General features: G+C 33.8%; 2 protein-coding genes, 1 long non-coding RNA gene and 2 other non-coding genes across 6 annotated transcripts in view; 2 read left to right on the top strand and 3 right to left on the bottom strand.

Moving 5' to 3' along the window:
* LOC118748412 (somatomedin-B and thrombospondin type-1 domain-containing protein) overlaps positions 1–17,172 on the top strand; it is a 311,093-nt gene that overhangs the window by 41,045 nt on the left and 252,876 nt on the right. The gene's annotated exons all lie outside the window — the stretch shown is intronic.
* Positions 8–79, bottom strand: Trnah-gug. The gene has a single exon. It is a non-coding gene; the product is annotated as a tRNA-His (tRNA).
* Positions 2,792–2,863, bottom strand: Trnah-gug. Its single transcript has one exon. It is a non-coding gene; the product is annotated as a tRNA-His (tRNA).
* LOC118748407 (activating transcription factor 3) overlaps positions 9,306–17,172 on the bottom strand; it is a 51,177-nt gene continuing 43,310 nt past the window's right edge. The window contains exons 2-4 of the mRNA XM_036482796.1: positions 16,130–16,728; positions 15,747–15,836; positions 9,306–11,870 (exon numbers count right to left, since the gene is read on the bottom strand). Of these exons, the coding sequence (XP_036338689.1) occupies positions 10,434–11,870; positions 15,747–15,836; positions 16,130–16,345 (1,743 nt within the window). The 5' untranslated portion in view covers positions 16,346–16,728 and the 3' untranslated portion in view covers positions 9,306–10,433. The remainder of the gene's footprint in view (positions 11,871–15,746; positions 15,837–16,129; positions 16,729–17,172) is intronic.
* On the top strand, positions 15,430–16,133 carry LOC118748414. The gene is made up of 3 exons (XR_004994047.1): positions 15,430–15,633; positions 15,707–15,864; positions 16,060–16,133. It is a non-coding gene; the product is annotated as an uncharacterized LOC118748414 (long non-coding RNA).

The following is a 17,172-nucleotide window of genomic DNA, read 5'->3' as shown; positions in this document are numbered from 1 at the left end:
ATGACATTGCCGTGACCAGGATTCGAACCTGGGTTACTACGGCCACAACGTAGGGTCCTAACCACTAGACGATCACGGCTATAGGAGATATGTGTGTGCTGCTGTCAAAGGTCACAAATCACTTACATGCTTAGCTGAATTGCACCATGAGAATTCTATTCGGTCGGAGGCATGAACGAAGTACGTACGTATAAAATGGTGAAATTAAATACGATGATGGCGACCTCTACCGGCGAATTGCGATTCACCACAGCCGTATTAAATAAATGGTAAGTTGACTGAAAGCATTTTCCGTGTGACATCTATCGGCAAACCGCAAATCGCATGGTTGCATTTTTCGCGAAATAATAAAAAAACCCTAACCGGTTCACGACTACCGTCTTGTGAAAAAGTGCTAAGTTTATTTTTAAAAATTACTAATTTGATGCAGAAAACAGAAAAGAAAAAAAAAATCGTAAAAGACGGAATGCCGAATTACTCTTATCTCATTTCTGTCTTCTGTTAATGTACATACACACATACATATATAATTAGCCATATCATGAGTTTAGGTTTCTCGGACCGGTTCTTTTTTCGATTCCGTGTATTCACTACGGGCGGATGAAAAAAATTTCGGGCGAGTTTAAAGTTTTTTTTTATAAAAAGTTCATTATATATATACTGTTTCCAGGCTAGAAAAAGAGAAAAAAAAAGAAAATTTTACTTTTAAAGGTCGTTTTAAGGTTTTGAAGTTTGAATAGAGAAATGACATTCACCTACATGAGGTACCGCTATTTGCTTTAAGCGAAGCGCACATTGGCGCGATTCTGTCGTTGCGAATCCGCAAGCCCAAAAATTACAACAATGCTACCCATACATTTTAATGCGCTAGCGCACACTTGCACGATTCCGTCGCTGCGAATTTTTCGAACATTCAATGTTCCTCTCTATTGACGCGTTCGAAACGCGGCTTGCAGCGTTTTGAAGGCGTCAAAGAAGAAGAAGAAAGGTGTCACAGCAATAAAGGCAAAGAAAAAAACGTGTAATGTACAAAAACTAATAAAAACGTTCGTAATAATAGTATTTTGTACGATTTGGGCACGCCGAGTGCGAAAATACACGAAATAAAGGGAAAATTGAGTGAATTGTACATCGGAAATCGACGCGAAAAAATCGCTCAAGTGTGCGGACGTTTGCGGATTCGAAGTTAACAGCCGAATTCGCAACGTATTCGCAACGATGGAATCGCGCTAATGTGCGCTTCGCTTTATATTGCAATAGTAACAAATTTTGCTGAATATTTTACTGACCTAGGTTGAATAGTATTAAATTCGTGAAGAAATCTCGAGTGACGAAGAACAGGTAACAGGGCGGTAATTATTAGGGTGGTTCAAATATTCATGCGAAAAAGTAAAGTTGGAATTTTTATGCTCTCACCCCATATGATTGTTCTATACTGAAAAACATGTACCCTTATTTTTTATTTTAAAATGAAAAAATTTTTACAGGTCGCTCAAAGCGCTCAAAGTTTTCCATGTATTTTATATGGGGAAAAAACAACTTTTCGTAGAAATGGTGTAGAATAGTTGAAAATCAATATTTTCTACCAGAAAACTCTGTTTATCTGCAGGAGATTCTAAATAATAATACCCATTTGTATAATTAACAATTTTTTCATCGCAACTATAATTTATAGCTTCGCCAAAACCCATAAAAACCCCGAAAAATGCAATGGGGGACCAATAAAAAATCGTTAGTATTAAAAAATGGTTAAATAAACAATTGGGTATTATCATTGAAAGTCTCCTAAAGAGAACCAGAGTCTACCCATCGAAAAATATTGAGTTTCAAGAATTCTATACCATTTCTACGAAAAATTTTATTTTTCCCATATAAGAATACATGGAAAACTTTTTTCAATATAGAACAATCCTAGGGGGTGAGAGGATTACAATTTCGACTTTATTGTTTTTTGACCACTCTGTTACACATACATACATATACGTATCTACTTCATTATTTTCAGAAAAAATCTGACATCTTTTAACCGAGTATTTTGTCACAACATATTCATATTCCTTAGTTCACAAAGGCCCTAACCAGCAAATTTTTTATTTTACAAGAGAAGCAAAAAACATTCAGCATTATCCTGAGTTTAGCCTTAAAAAATCTCCATTTTTCATCCACCCATAGTATATACATGGAAATCAAAAGTGAGAAGTGAACCGGTTCGGGGAAAATGAAACTCATGATAAGGCTGATTATAAAAATCAAATCATGCATACAGATAGCGCATTTTAAAAAGCGGCATAACTCCGTTGTTTTTGGTGCTAACACTTTCAAATTTTTAGTGAAGGTATACATATATCCTACCAAAATTCGTGAAAAACGCGCAGTTTCAAAAAAAGTTTGGTTAGGGCCTTTGTGTATTAATAAATTTGAATGTAGAAATTTTCAAAAAATATTTGCATGATAAATTTTGGTGAGCATACAAATAATTGCGTTATTTTCCTATAAAAACGGCGGGTGGGGATTCGGCGTAATAATATCGTAAAAATTACAAAGTCTCATTGCGAAAATTCGACGTAGTTTTTGTGATCAAAATTAAGAAAGTTTTTTGGAAAACATTAATTCTGGGTGTATTAATTGATAAAATTGAAAACTCCTCGTTGACAGGTTTTGCTGAACAGTTTATTTCTTGACAGAGTGTTATATTATAAAAATGGTTTCCAGTTTTTTTATTCATTCCTTCAAAAGTAAAAAAAAATAAAAATAAAATATCTCCTTCCGTGACAATGTCATGCGATGACACTGCCGTGACCAGGATTCGAACCTGGGTTACTACGGCCACAACGTAGGGTCCTAACCACTAGACGATCACGGCTATTGAAGATGTCCTCGTCCTCAACCAAATTACGCATATAAGGGTAACTATATAAAAACTAGATATGTATATACATACATATGTATGTTTATGCTGTAAGCAGTGTTGTCAGGTCATTGAAGTGAGAAATCGTCAGTTTGGTTCTCAAAAATCGTCATTTGCAAAAATCGTCATTATATAAAAAATTTTTAATAAACAGAACCACGAAGCTTTTTTTTCAATTTATTCTAGCTCCAGTTTGCTATACGCAAAATATAAAAAGTTCAACATATTTACGAATTTTTGAAATTCGTATTATAATAATAATAATATCATAGTGGCGCTTACACATACATATGTATGTTGGTGTTTGGCCGAGCTTCTGCTAGAAGAAAAAGTCTAACTTGCACAACCTAGTAGAAAACTGGCATCTAACCGTGGTTGCGCACATTTGGCATTCAAATCGACTGAGGTCTAGAAATAAAAGAGACTGATGCTTTGTATTTTGACGTTTTGGAATTCACCCATAGTTTTAATTGCGATTAAATCAGACTTCATCTTATTTTTATTTTTTTCAAACTGCAACTTAACTATTAAAACATTAAAAACTGTTCATATTTACAAGTATATTCTTTGCACTATATCGAATTTGTCGCCTTCTCTCGTTTTTTTTTTTTCTGGCAATTAAGCAGCCATAAAAAATAAGGCGCTTCACATTCGAAATGACAGTGGAGGCAAAATTGCCGAAGCCGGATTCGCATTAGTATCGGGTTTCTATACGAGTATTTGTTTACCGCGACCTACTCAGTACTTGGTTCAAAAGTATCGATACCAAAATTAATTGGTATCGAGCGAAAAGTATCGAGTATATACTTGTATTTACTCATATCGTTTCATCCCTAGCAGCTGCACGTAAGGTTGAGTTCCAGATTTTTCCAAAAAGCTGTCGGCAGCATTGTTTCCAAAGAAGGCATTTTTTTTACACTGCAATGTTAAAAAATGTCATTATATGCCCAACATACTACATACATAGTATGAATAAATGTAATTCGGTAATTTCTGCAACCAACCTGTTGATAGTCCTGTGCAAAATTTAGAGTTTAATAAAAACAAAAACTGTTGTTGTCTGCTTTGATATTGTTATCTTTATTTTTATTTGTAATTTTTAGTAGTTGAGTTTTTAGTTTTATTTTAATACCTCAATATTAATTCTTTTTAGTTTTTTGTTAACATTTAGTTCTTTTTTATCCAGCAAAGCTCGTTTTGTCATGTGTTCATACTAGTTGCGAATGTTCTGTACATACATATGTACATACATACATTTTTATTCCTCCACATACATACATACATACAGACATACACATGTATGTATGTATGTAATATAGTGCTTATCATAACTTTACGACACTCACATACCTATTGACAAGATTTTACCATTTATCTTAATATATTTTAATTTTAAATATTTGTTTGTGGAAATGTAGTATATTCTTTAACAGAAACCATATAAATCAAAGTTTTAATGTTTGTGCAACATTTAAGAAAAATGTGAATAGACTTTCGTAAAAAGTGCAAAATTAGACTAGCACCGACCTACCGTTGATTTTTTAGAATTTTCTTTGTTGGATGTGCTGCTCATTTTCTCTATAAACAAAAAAAATCGTCGAAAATACTTCGAATGGAAGAAGATGACTGACATCGTCAAGAAAAAAAAAAAGTTGCGAATATGCAACGGTAATCCCCAGATACTTTAAACTTGCACTTTATTATACTAAACTTGAATGCAAAATATATCTAAAAAATCGAATTAAAAAGCTCGAAATTTTTAAGAAGGTTTGTTAATTTTTTTTTGAATGTTCCACAAAGATTGAAACTTCGATTTATATACATATAAAACCATGGTATTTGTTAAGGAACGTACTATATTTTTATAAATAAATAATTAAAATTAAAAAAATATTAAGATAAATGATCAAATCTTACCGATATGTGAGTGTCGAAAAGCACTATATATTTATATGTATGTGTATTGTTTGTAGGCGACATCTTTATAACGAGTGCATTTTTTTGCATTACATATTTTTTTTTTTTGTATTTAAATGCGGTAGACTTCTTTGCTGACAAACATAAGGCCGAGTCATATAAAAACTATTCAAAATTAACGTGTGCCTTCTTAAAAAGTAAAAACAAAAAGAAAAAAACATTTCGTTGCCTCTAAATGAATTATGTGTGTACATATGTGCGTTTTGGCTGCCGATACTTTTGTGAACACACACATATGTATGTAAATATGTATATTACTATATGTACATATGTACATTAGGCCGTATCACAAAAATTAGTTCAAACAATTAAATCGACTTTTAAAGAGTTACATAAGAAAAGCGTTATTAGAAATTTGTGCATTGAAAAATAAATACATATATCTCAGTAACCACTGATTCAATGCTCAAAAAATTTGTTGTAACTTTCTGAACTTTGCAGCTCTCCTTCTTTCACTCTTCGTACAAATGACTCGAAACAATCAGTTAACTCAGCTCTTTTCATCCTGAAAGCTTGGGATTTTTTCTTCAGCATGGTCACCACCTTGTTGGCCTTATTACGGTCGCCACAATCTTTATTTTTACCCGCTACTTTCACTCTTCTTTACATTTTTCTGGATGCAGCCCCCGTAAATCAACAGTTAATATAATTGTTTTTAAGCTTTAACGGTGTTATATATCACTTGAACAATTCCGGAATCGTATGGAGGGGTTATGGGTGAATCCCAAAATAACTGTTTTTCTGAGGTGCCGTAGGCAAACGTTTTTACATCCCTGAAATATACTCCAATAGCTGGATTTAAAAACCGTTTGGAATATTTTGTCCTTCTAGCCCCATATATTTTGGGGATACGGTCTAATGTACTTACATACATATGTGTGAGTATGTGTATTATTTACATATGTGTTTTGTTTAAAATAAGCATAACATATAATAAAACAAACATCTCAATATAACGAGTAACAAAATTGAAACTGTTTTCTGAATTTTACAAAAACAAATCACTTAAGTGTTTGAAATAACATAATATACAAATATTTAAATATATTTTTGCCCAAGTCAAAAATATTTTAATTATTTATTAAATAGTTTGCACAGCAGTTTGGCACTTATCACTGCCCTTTTCAAAATTAAAATACATATAGCACAAATTTGTTAAGTTTTTTTTTTTAAATTGTGATTAAATTTTGAGTATTATTGAAAATTGCCAACACTTGCACATGTGATCGACCGGTATTTAACTTTCATTCATTCTATTTAGCTTTATAATAATTAATATGAACTTCGATAAGCCGACAAAAAATACAAGTGACTATATATATAGACTATACCCCTGCGCCATTCAAAAAGGTACTGTTAGCTTAACAGGTACTGCTGTAGCGCTATATTATAGCTTACTTTATCTGTATGTATGTATGTATGTATTTAAGTTTGTCTTTAGTTTTCAATTTAAGTTGAACGCTTAAAGTTATCTTTCGATTTTATATGTATATGTATGTGTTGCCGAGAATAGGTAAAAGTTGAATAGTTTTAAATAAGGGATGTAGGGATTAGGGCACTCGCATAAGTCGAAACAAATACTAAGAAAATATTTATAATTTTGAATCAATGTACACTTGTTGGCAATTGTTAACTCACACTGGTCAATGATGGCTTCAGTTCTAGCTGGAAAATTTATAACATTTATTCTGTACGCCTTAATATAATACCCTTTCATTATTATTATTATTTGTATTCTTGGTTTTTGGTCACTTTGATTGCATCTTTATTATTTGGTTTGAACATTTCGTTTTAGTTGAAATAACAACGGTTTGTGCAATAATTGCCGCATACACAAATTCTTTTATTATTTTTTAGTTTTGACGTAACAACTTAGTTGACTTTAGCATTTTTTCTTTTGTTTTTAGTTAAAATAACAACGGTTTGTGCAATAATTGTCGCATACATAAATTCTTTTTTTTTTTTATTTTTGACGTAACAACTTAGTTGACTTTAGCATTTTTGCTCCCAGAAAAGTGTGTAAAATTGCAGCTTTACTGCAAAATTTTGTATTTTCTGTAAAATTTGTTGGAGACAATACTGGTTCTTAATACAGGCAATACCGATAACCGCAATATTCGGTTAATGTAATTTTCAATTAGTACAATTAAGAATTTTTCCTAGATTAAATAATACTAATATAATTTTGGGCGCCGAGCTTCTCCCCCAGTTTGTGGTGTGCATCCTGATGCTGTTACACAAATGGAGGGCCTACAGTTTTTTGTCGCCTCTGAACGGCAAATGAATTTCAATCGGAGGTTTGACCTTGCCTGCCGAGTAGAGTATGTTGAACTGTGGACCTAGGGAGCGGTAGTACGAACCTCTAGCCAATTAGTCGCAGCGAACGTTATTTGTTAGAGGTTCCATAGTTGCAAATTTTCAAAATCTCAAAGGCACAATTAATTCAACTTTTGATCTCGTGATATTCACACGAGTAGGCACTTATTTCTTGCTCTTTTTTTCGTTTACCTGTTTTGCGATATTGTAATAGTGCACAAGAATCCAGTATACTGACAATTAAGTGCTCAGTCAAGAAAAGTTGTTACATATATCAAATGTCCCCATAGGCAAACATATTTGCCATACAATTAGTATTTTTGCCAAACAACTGTGTATGCGGCTTATGAATACTCACTCGTATGTGAATTATTATAAAAATGTGTATGTATGTATATTGATTGAGATGATTTGGTATTCAATGTTGTTGTTGGACTATATGGCATCGCCTATTCTTACAAAATAGGGAGGCATTTAATCGTACTCTTAATGCTTTTTCTTTGGCGTTGTTGCCTTGTAGTGAATTATTTGTATATTTAAATATTTGTATATCTACATACAAACATATGTATGTATGTATATGATACATTATATTCCGACATAAATCGTGTGTAGGATTCTGATATCATTTTAATAAAAAAAAAAAAAAAAACGTAAAAACATTTATTAAAATATGGAGAGCCATTGATTTGATATAATTTATTTTTGCTACCGCCGTTTTCATTTAACTATAAATTCAAACATTTGCGTTTACTGAAATAACATGCTAAGAACTGTAACTTTCTAATAAGTATGGACACATGATCTGAAAAGCCTATGACAATTTGGGATGGGAATGGTATGTATGTATGTATATGTGCGGCTGCAAACTTGTGATATTTTACATCTATTGACATTTAGACAAGCTCCTTCTGAGCGCTCAGCAATTACATATTTTAACTTCGGTGTATCTACACATATCCAGGAATATTTGTAATGCTGTTGTTATTTAATTTAATTTTTTGTTTTGCAAAATGTGAACGTCTAGCTAGCAACAACACACGAATAAAGCATCAAGTGGCATGAGTTGATTAGAACTCGTACACAAATATGTATATTTAAAAAAAATGATACAACAGTTTTTCGTTGATATCACTCTATACAGGCCACAAAATAGTATTCACAGCTAAAACATTTGAACTTAGATTTTGATAAAATACACTTATGTATGTAAATTGCAATTTTTATTTTGATTTCGACAAACATTTTTGTTTTCACTTAATTTTGTTTTCTATTGTGAGAAAATTTCGTTTCAACAGTTATGATTTCCATTAAGTTTCCTGTGCGCGTAGCACGTACATAAATATTTTCGGTTTATATGTACATATGTACATACATTTGTATGCTTATATGCACATACACACATACATATATACCTACATAAAGTAACTATGCTAGCGGTATACTAGTACATATATAGTAATTTATTTATCAGAGCTATTTTTTTTTAATTTTAAGCGCACTTTCTTGAATTTTGAATAAGGCAAATGATTTTACAAACTATTCGTTTAGTATCATTATTGATATCAGTTTAATTTATTTTATTCTATTTTTTTCTTGTAAACATTTAAGGCAACACTGAAGATGAAAGTTTGTTATTTTTCTTTCTGTTTTTCTTCCTTATTTAAGTATTTTAGTTATACATATTCGTACATATACACTAATAAATACATACATATATCATAAATAAAATATGAGGTTAGTTTAGTTTATTTTTAAGCTGATTGCATGTTACATTTACAGTTGCTTCTTATGGCTATATTTAATTATGCCCATATGCACACATGCAGGCGTATATGTACATATGTTTATCACTTATACAGAATATCATAGATTTCCTTTTAAAACTAAATTGCAAAATTAAAAAATTAAAAATAAAAAGTACACAAGTTAAAATAAAACAATAAATACTATTACAACAAAGGTATAGGAGATATAAATAAGAACCTAATAGAAACACATAAGCATTTTATTAACACGCACATATTTAAAATAAAAAAATAAATAAATTAAAACTTTATTAAGAATTACAGCGAGACAGATTTTTAGATTTTAAATAATCTCTTCAATGAAAACATTTCTGCTTGTCTTCGATTAAACATTTTTTTTTTATAGTGTATTTTTACTAAAGTTTAATTTCCTTCTCAAACTTTATCTTTTCAATGTGAAATCACTTGGGAGTATACATAAAGTCGCAATTAAATATAATAATTACTGTTGCGGATGTGATTCTGATTCTTCGTAACGTACACTTACGTAAAATGTGTAGCGATTTAAAAAATTTAAGCCTACATATATTTCCTTACAATTTTGGAATGTTATTTGATCAATACATTTAACAGAAGTAAACAGAAAAAAAAAAATATACATGTACATATGTATGTGTGGATTTAAATTCTATGCATGTCCCACCATTGTAAATTTTTGGACCGCAACAAATTTTCACGAAGTACTCGTATTTCATTTTTGTTGCTGTTTTGAGGTAGTAAAGCCACATACTTATATAAAACGGGATTCGTTTAAAACCCGTGATTGCATTTCATTTCAAAATCAAAAACCATCAAAGCCAATTCGGTTGTGTTTGTTTGTTATTCGAGGTTGGTGGTAATCAGGCTCTTCGTAATCGTTAGCATTGAAAGAGAAATTTGGCGTCAAATAATTTTAAAATGAAATGTCAAAGTTCGCTTGAAATCAATGTTTTGGAAGACGCAAACATTTTAGTAAAAAAACTGTGAAGCCCAGACAACCACTTACTTACGTCTAGTACTAGGATGGTTTGATTAGCATCTAGGGTTAACACCAACATCATACATTCATATACATATGTATATGTATGCAGTATATGCAGCATTTAAATAGTATGTGTATGTAGAGGTACATACATACATACATACATATGTAATTTTGTGACTTTGGCGGTGTTCTATTCATAACTCTAATTAGTGTCTACATTTTATTGGTATCTATACATATATTTCTTAACTCAACACTTCCTAATTGCTTGTTTATAAAAATGAAATGAATAACGAATTGCAATAACAACAACACCAACGCACGCGAGTCAACAGAACGGATATTAAAGAAAAGCAGTTTTTATGCATGCATACGAAGACGGCTGGCTATCTTTTTGTGATAACGCTTCTTATTTCCCCAATATAAACTCTTATTCATTCGAAAATGTCGAAGGTCTATTTCACGCCAAACAGCCATTATTTGTCATAAATGTCGCTGCAACACTGGAATCGAGGTCTACAAAATCAGCACCGTCTGCCGTGAACTGGGCCAATAAATCGGCATCGTGCAGATAGTCGTTTTTGATCGATATTTGATCGTGGAATGGTACAATTCCACTGCCGTTACCTATCAAAGAGGTATTGAAATCCAAAAGATTGTTGTTGTTGATATTGTGATGGATAGCTGCAATGCTATTGTTGTTGTTGTTGTTGTTGTTGTTGTTACTATTGAGAATTCCATGATGTAAGTTGACGGCATGCTTGATATCGATGAAGCTGTCACAATTACTCTCAAAGAGAAAACGTTCAGCTGACTGGGCGGTGGTGTAAGGGCTTTGCGAGTCGACTAGCTCGTTTTTGACGAACTCCGTTGCCGTGGTGGGTGTGGACATAACCGATAGTGGGCTAACCATGTCACCAAGTAGGATGCTGTTGTCATCGTTGCTTTGAACAGAGGTGGGAGTGTGTGCCAGTACTAGACCAAGACTATTTTCACAGTTTGGAATGTAATCGGAGACCTGCTGGTTAATGGAAGGCACTGACCCGGCACTAACATTGGCAGCTCCAATCTGGTGGGTGGCAGGAGTTTGCGAAGAAAGTTGTGGAAGAATGGCGGGCAAGCATATGCTTTCTTGTGACGGTGAAGCTAGGTAGCCGAGCTCCTGTGGCGTGGGTGATGGCTTACAGTAGCCATTTGGCAGATGCTGTTGTTGCGTGGGTAATTGGTGCAGCTGTTGGTTTACAGCGGCACTTCGTGAAAATTTAATGGTTGACATTGGTGGGATCACTGTGCGTTGCACTCCATGGGCCGACTGATTACTTAGAGCAATGCTGGCCTGACTTTGTTGATGCGTTTGGGAATGGGCTCCACTAGCAGTCACGCTTGTTGACGCCGAGCTGCTATTGGCAGTACTATTTTCATCTATATCGAGGGCAGCGAGGTACTTATGAGCTGGCGACTGCATGAGTTTAGATGGTAAATTAAGTCCACCCGCATGCACGCAGGTGGTTGTGTGGCATTGCAACATGTCAAATAATTTGCGACGCTCAGCTTCTAAAGTTCGCACCTGCGACTTCAAATCGACATTCTGAGTTTCTAATTGCTCTGATTCCTTAATCAGATTTTGTGTACGTTCTCGTTTCTTCATCCGGCATTTCGTAGCAGCGATTTTATTTCGTTCGCGGCGGCGACGCCGACGATCTTCATCCTCCGGCGTTAGACCTTTTGTTGTCGTTTTGCATTCGTTTTCTTCATCTGATGAATCTTCGCCATCTTCGTCTGGGCGAGAATACTTTGAGTTTGGCTGATCAGAACCAGAGCTGGAATCACAAGTAGAAAGTTTTCGCTTGCTTTGGATGGAAAGCTTGAGCCCAGCCTTGATAAGTTGCGAACAGGTCTAGAAGAAATAAGTGAAGATTTAAAAATAAAATAAAAAATTGCTATGTTGTAACAGATTTACTGAGAAAGTGAAAGTTTTAAATTAATTCAAAAGTTTTTGATGGTAACTTTCTAATCTAACTATGTATAATTAACTACTAGTATTTCTATCCTTAGTGGTACTAATTATTATACGTAAAAGTTGGCGACAGAACTTTCAAATTTGTTACGCTACTTTGAAAGCATTATTTTCCTACTCGGACTTCGGCCAAGCACAATGCAGTGCAAGCATCCGGAACAAGCTGAATGACAAAGCGGACCTTCGAAGTGATCCACTTCCCTTTCAAACTTTGAGAACTAATTTACTTCTCCATTTCCTTATGTTTGCGATCATTGGCGGCGAGAACACTTCCCAGTTTGTGCTTTCATATTGTGCCCAGTGCGCTTCTGTGCTATCGTTTAATCAAAAAGTTTGCCTGAGCGTGCGGCACATTGATGAGTGTTAGCACAGTACTGTGCTATGTTACACATCATTATATAAGAACGGATGGTCACCGTAATTTTGGCTGATGAAGATGAACGATTAACAGAAGTGATCAGATATATAGTCTGTTCCAATAGCAGTCCGGTTTACAGGATTTAGTCAGAACTTACAGGAAGTCGTTCCTATTGACATAAAACCTGTAAGTGGGAACACATTTGAGAGAGTAACTGAACAACTGTTCCTAGTCAGAAGTTACAGGATTTAGTCCGGAATTTTTTTTCCTGTAAGTTCATGAAAAGTGTCAAACGATCAGCTGATTAACATGTGCAAACAAAAACAGAAAGCGGTGAAAGCAAAGAACCTTATATTTGTTAAAAAATGGAAGTAAACAACGAAATATTTGAATATGTATAGATTTTAATAATTATTTAGTGATATTTCAGCCAAATCTGTGTAGTACCAATGACATGTAAACAAACCGTCTGACGTTTTTACAGGAAATAGGGCTTTTTGCGTTCCTATGCATTTCTGCATCTGTTCTCCTTTTACTCTCATTTGAGAGCGTAAAATTGTAGTTTGACAGTTCCACAGTTTTTAGTCCGAAGTTCAAAGGAACAGACTAATTGCTGAGAGGTCATTTCAGCACCAGAGGTAATAATTGGCATAGAATATTTTGCTGTATCACTGACGATATAGCACGGAGTTGCTTTCCAATATTCATTAATAAATAATTTTAAGTTAATAAATATTTTTTTATTTTTTGCATTTTAAAGTTCAGTGCTGATTTCTTATTTACATAATCGTTGGCTTGTATACATATGTATGTCATTGTGATTCATTGACGGTCGAATGGTGTCGTATAGCGAATGGCAATGCACAAAAATCAAACCACCAATCACTTTAGTAGGATTTCCAAAAATGCTTCGACGTAAGAAAATCCTGTCTGCCACCAATAGCCAAAAACGCCATAATGCTTGCACCGAAGTGCACATTTCATATTTGGTGGTGGTGCTGCACTGGTTCGAGGCTACCAAAAATGGCAACTTGTTCATTTTTACTCCAGCACAAAGCTCCGTTGCGTAAGAGAGCTTGCTTTTGACGCTAGTCTACAAGTGCAGTTAATTAAAAATCTCATTCATGTACATACATACATACATATATACACCAATAAATCTGTACGTACATGTGTATATGTGCTGGCTGGCTCGCTTGTCGAATTTTGGTACGACCATCCCTGCAAAAAATTGTGCGACTAATCTCTACAGATAGTATTCCGAGATTACTCTCAACTCAAGGCTACACTTGGGCATTAATTAGTCGCAACTAGTCTCATACAGGTACTAATGGAGATCAATTATTCTAATTATTGGAGATCAATTAGTCCCCGACTTATCCCTAACGGGTAGTATTAACGATTTAATGATATGTACGCACTTAGTCAATGAAATTTCATGTGCGGCGTATTCGCTTAACAAAACTGAGAACTCCGGTTCGAATCTCAGCTGGCGCAAATTTTTATTTTTATTTTTTAAAAGTGACTAGTCGCTTTTAATTCCCGTTCGGTTATAAAGGGGAACAATTATAGTCTCTTCATAGGACATGCTCGAACAAAAGCGAACAGTTCATTCCATATAAAGAGATAAAAAGTGGGTGGTATTAGTCGCGCATATTCCTTTGCGATTGCTACCGGAGTCATCCCGGATTAGTCGCACTTTTTGCAGGGAATGCTTCTACAAGAAGTATATGTACATGTGTTACAAAATGTACATAAATATATCCGAGTTTAGAAAAGTTTGTGCAAATCCTATTTTTTCGGCAGTAAGTGTGGTATTTAAGTAGATAATCTTTAGGCAAATATTATGTGCTCTCGGTTCTCCTTTTCCTGCCTATAAATCAACTACTACTGAGTATGTGTGAACATAACCACATACATACATATGTTCCCACATATTTATATGTACGAATATATGTATGTATTTCCATATTTCTCTCTTTTTTTTTGATTTCGAAAATCAACTCTAAAATTTAAATCTGCGTGTTTTCGTTCGCACGTCTTTAAAATATAAACTCACAACATTATAGAGCCTGTTTGTTATTGCTGTTGCTTTAGTAAAAAATCAATGCAAACCGCACAAATCTTGATAAGCAAAAACTTTGCACATCAATGCCACTTCGTGTAGACAATATATATACATGCATATTGCGCGTTTAATAATATAGAGATGTAACTCAAAAATTTACGTTTTTGGAGATTTCATTATGCAATTAATACGTTTTATAAGTAGAGTATATTGAGGCTGCATTTCTTTATTCATTCTGAATATTTGGAATAAACTTTTTTGTTTACTTATTCTTTAGAATATTCCTGATGATATGCTAACGTATATTTCAAACGTATTCTGTTTGTTCCGGCTGTGAAATGGGATTATCCGGAATGTTTAAAGAAACGCAGCCTGAGTCTAACAGATAACCAAACTTCCGAAATATGGCGAAGATATGTGTCTTTCCATCAGTCTTTTTTTGTATACCAACTGTATGAATTTATAAAACTTTGATTGCGTTTTCCCACAAAATTGAAATTTTGAAATACTTGGTTACATTACCAAACGTGCTGCGATATGTACGTATGTATGTACACATACAGTGGTCGCTGAGTGTGCCCACACCTTAAAGTAAATGGAGGCAGCAATAAAAAAATACTCGCTCGCTCTACACACAATTGTACCCGTTTTTACGCATTCATGCACTTATTACTGTGTAGATACATACGTATGCATGCACTTACTACGTTTGCAATGAAATGCTCACGCTTACTATGTATGTATGTACATGGTACATACCTATGTATAATGGCAATAACGAATTGCAATGGTTTGACCTAAATCCGCAAAACCTTACTGGGCTTGCGCTTACTTAAGTGACATAGTCATCTTTCTGATTCAAGAGGACCTCACTAAAATGACAACTACTGGTGGGTGGATGGAAGCATATTTCGGCGTCGCACAGCTTACATACATACATATGTATGTATGTATGTACATATATTACGCTGTTTGCTAGTGCTGCACTTCGCACCTTTTTGGGTAGTTCCCAGTCGACCAGTCGACCGTGCGGTATTATTTATGCGGTTTCTTCTATATGCACTCCTTGGACTGTCAACTTATCAAGTTTGTGAAGACGCCGCAATACGTAACAGCATGAATTTCGCCTTCGCAGAACAATAACTCGCCATATGGCTTTCAAGTTGAAGACAAGCAATTGCGAACTACATATAGGGACAGCAGCGGTTTATATGTATGTATGTACAGAAACTTACGTATCTATATACATATATATATAGACATGTACCACAATTTTAAAAATTTATTTAGTTACTTAAATGTATACCCACTTTTAATAATAAAAACTCACCTGCTGAACACTTGGTGTGGTATTCGTTCCACCTGGTGAGTCAATTGGTGAAGTAGAAGAATTGGAATGACTACTATCCTGCGAAATGATCTGGAAAAGAATCATTAATATATTAAAAGTATGCAAACCACTAATGCCGGATTTCCACTGGACAGAAAATGCTAACAATTTTAATGACAAAGAAAGCCCGCCTGCGCCTTTACGTTAATAATTTTTTTAAATTGCAAGGTTTCTTGTTATTTTAATGTCTAGTGGAAGTGCTGCATAAAATCAAAAATCATAAACTAGTTAAATAATTTTATTATATTTTTAGTATATTACTGCTAGCATAGTCTGACACGATGTAAAAAACAAAAAAAAATTGATTAAAAATATTTTATTACCTGGGCGTGCGGGACACCACCATTTAAGTTACGCATAGAGACTGCGCTGCCAGGCGTCGATGCAGCTGATCCATTATTTAAAGCCGAAAAGTTATAATTATCCATTGGATTTGTCATTGCGATCAGTGAGTTAACAATTTCAGGCGTTTTCGGTGTAGAGCTAAGCCCACATCCATCGATGCCCAGCAGTGACGAAGGTGTGTTGAGGTTAAACATTTTGCTGACTATTTCTATAGTTTTATATTTAAATTGAAATCTCCGGCTAATACACTAATTAGCGACTTTATAATTTATGATTACGCAAAATAAACGATACCAGCTTAAAATCACAGTTGAAGGCCTTGGATTGTTTATGGATTGTTTTGGTGCTTACTGTCCACCAGCAACACTTCGTTTGTGTCGTTATTTTTTAATTATTAATTACATGTATCACAATTACATAAATAGTAATTCCTTTTAAAAATTCTAATGTTACTGTTAACTCCACTTTTCTATTGAAACTAAAGCAGCTTTCAATATTCTAAATGAAATTACTGACGAAGGCAGATACATAAAGACACTTGATGCAATTTCGGTTGCAGACGTTCAGCATGAAGTTTCTGAAATGATAAGAAAAAAGAAAAAAATTTAATTTAATAATGAAGACAGTGTGGCATGAAAATGTTTGGCCAAATGATGTTTTAAATGATAGACTAATTCACTCTAATTTTAATTGGTTTAGCGTTAATTGGAATTTATGAGTTGCTATTTCTAATGTTTTCATCAATTAAGCGTAATGTACACCCTTCATATTCATCTACACCCGTATGTATGTTAGGGTGGTCCTTAAATGTAGGAAGTACATTTTTATATTATTATTACTTTTGTCGCAGGTGTCACATATAAATTTTGGCCCCGATTGAAATCGGTTAAGGCGTATCTCACAGGGGTCATCAACCGTAAGTCCTAGCTACTTTAAACTTGCACTTACTATACTAGAATTGAATGGGCTACAAGTTTGTTTTAATTTATTTGTTATACATGATCGTTTATTAAAAAAAAAA

This window comes from Rhagoletis pomonella, unplaced genomic scaffold (genome assembly GCF_013731165.1).
Source record: "Rhagoletis pomonella isolate Grant_MI unplaced genomic scaffold, Rhpom_1.0 Rhpom_scaffold_00013, whole genome shotgun sequence".
Taxonomy (NCBI): domain Eukaryota; kingdom Metazoa; phylum Arthropoda; class Insecta; order Diptera; family Tephritidae; genus Rhagoletis; species Rhagoletis pomonella.
This window is presented reverse-complemented; position numbering and strand designations above follow the sequence as displayed.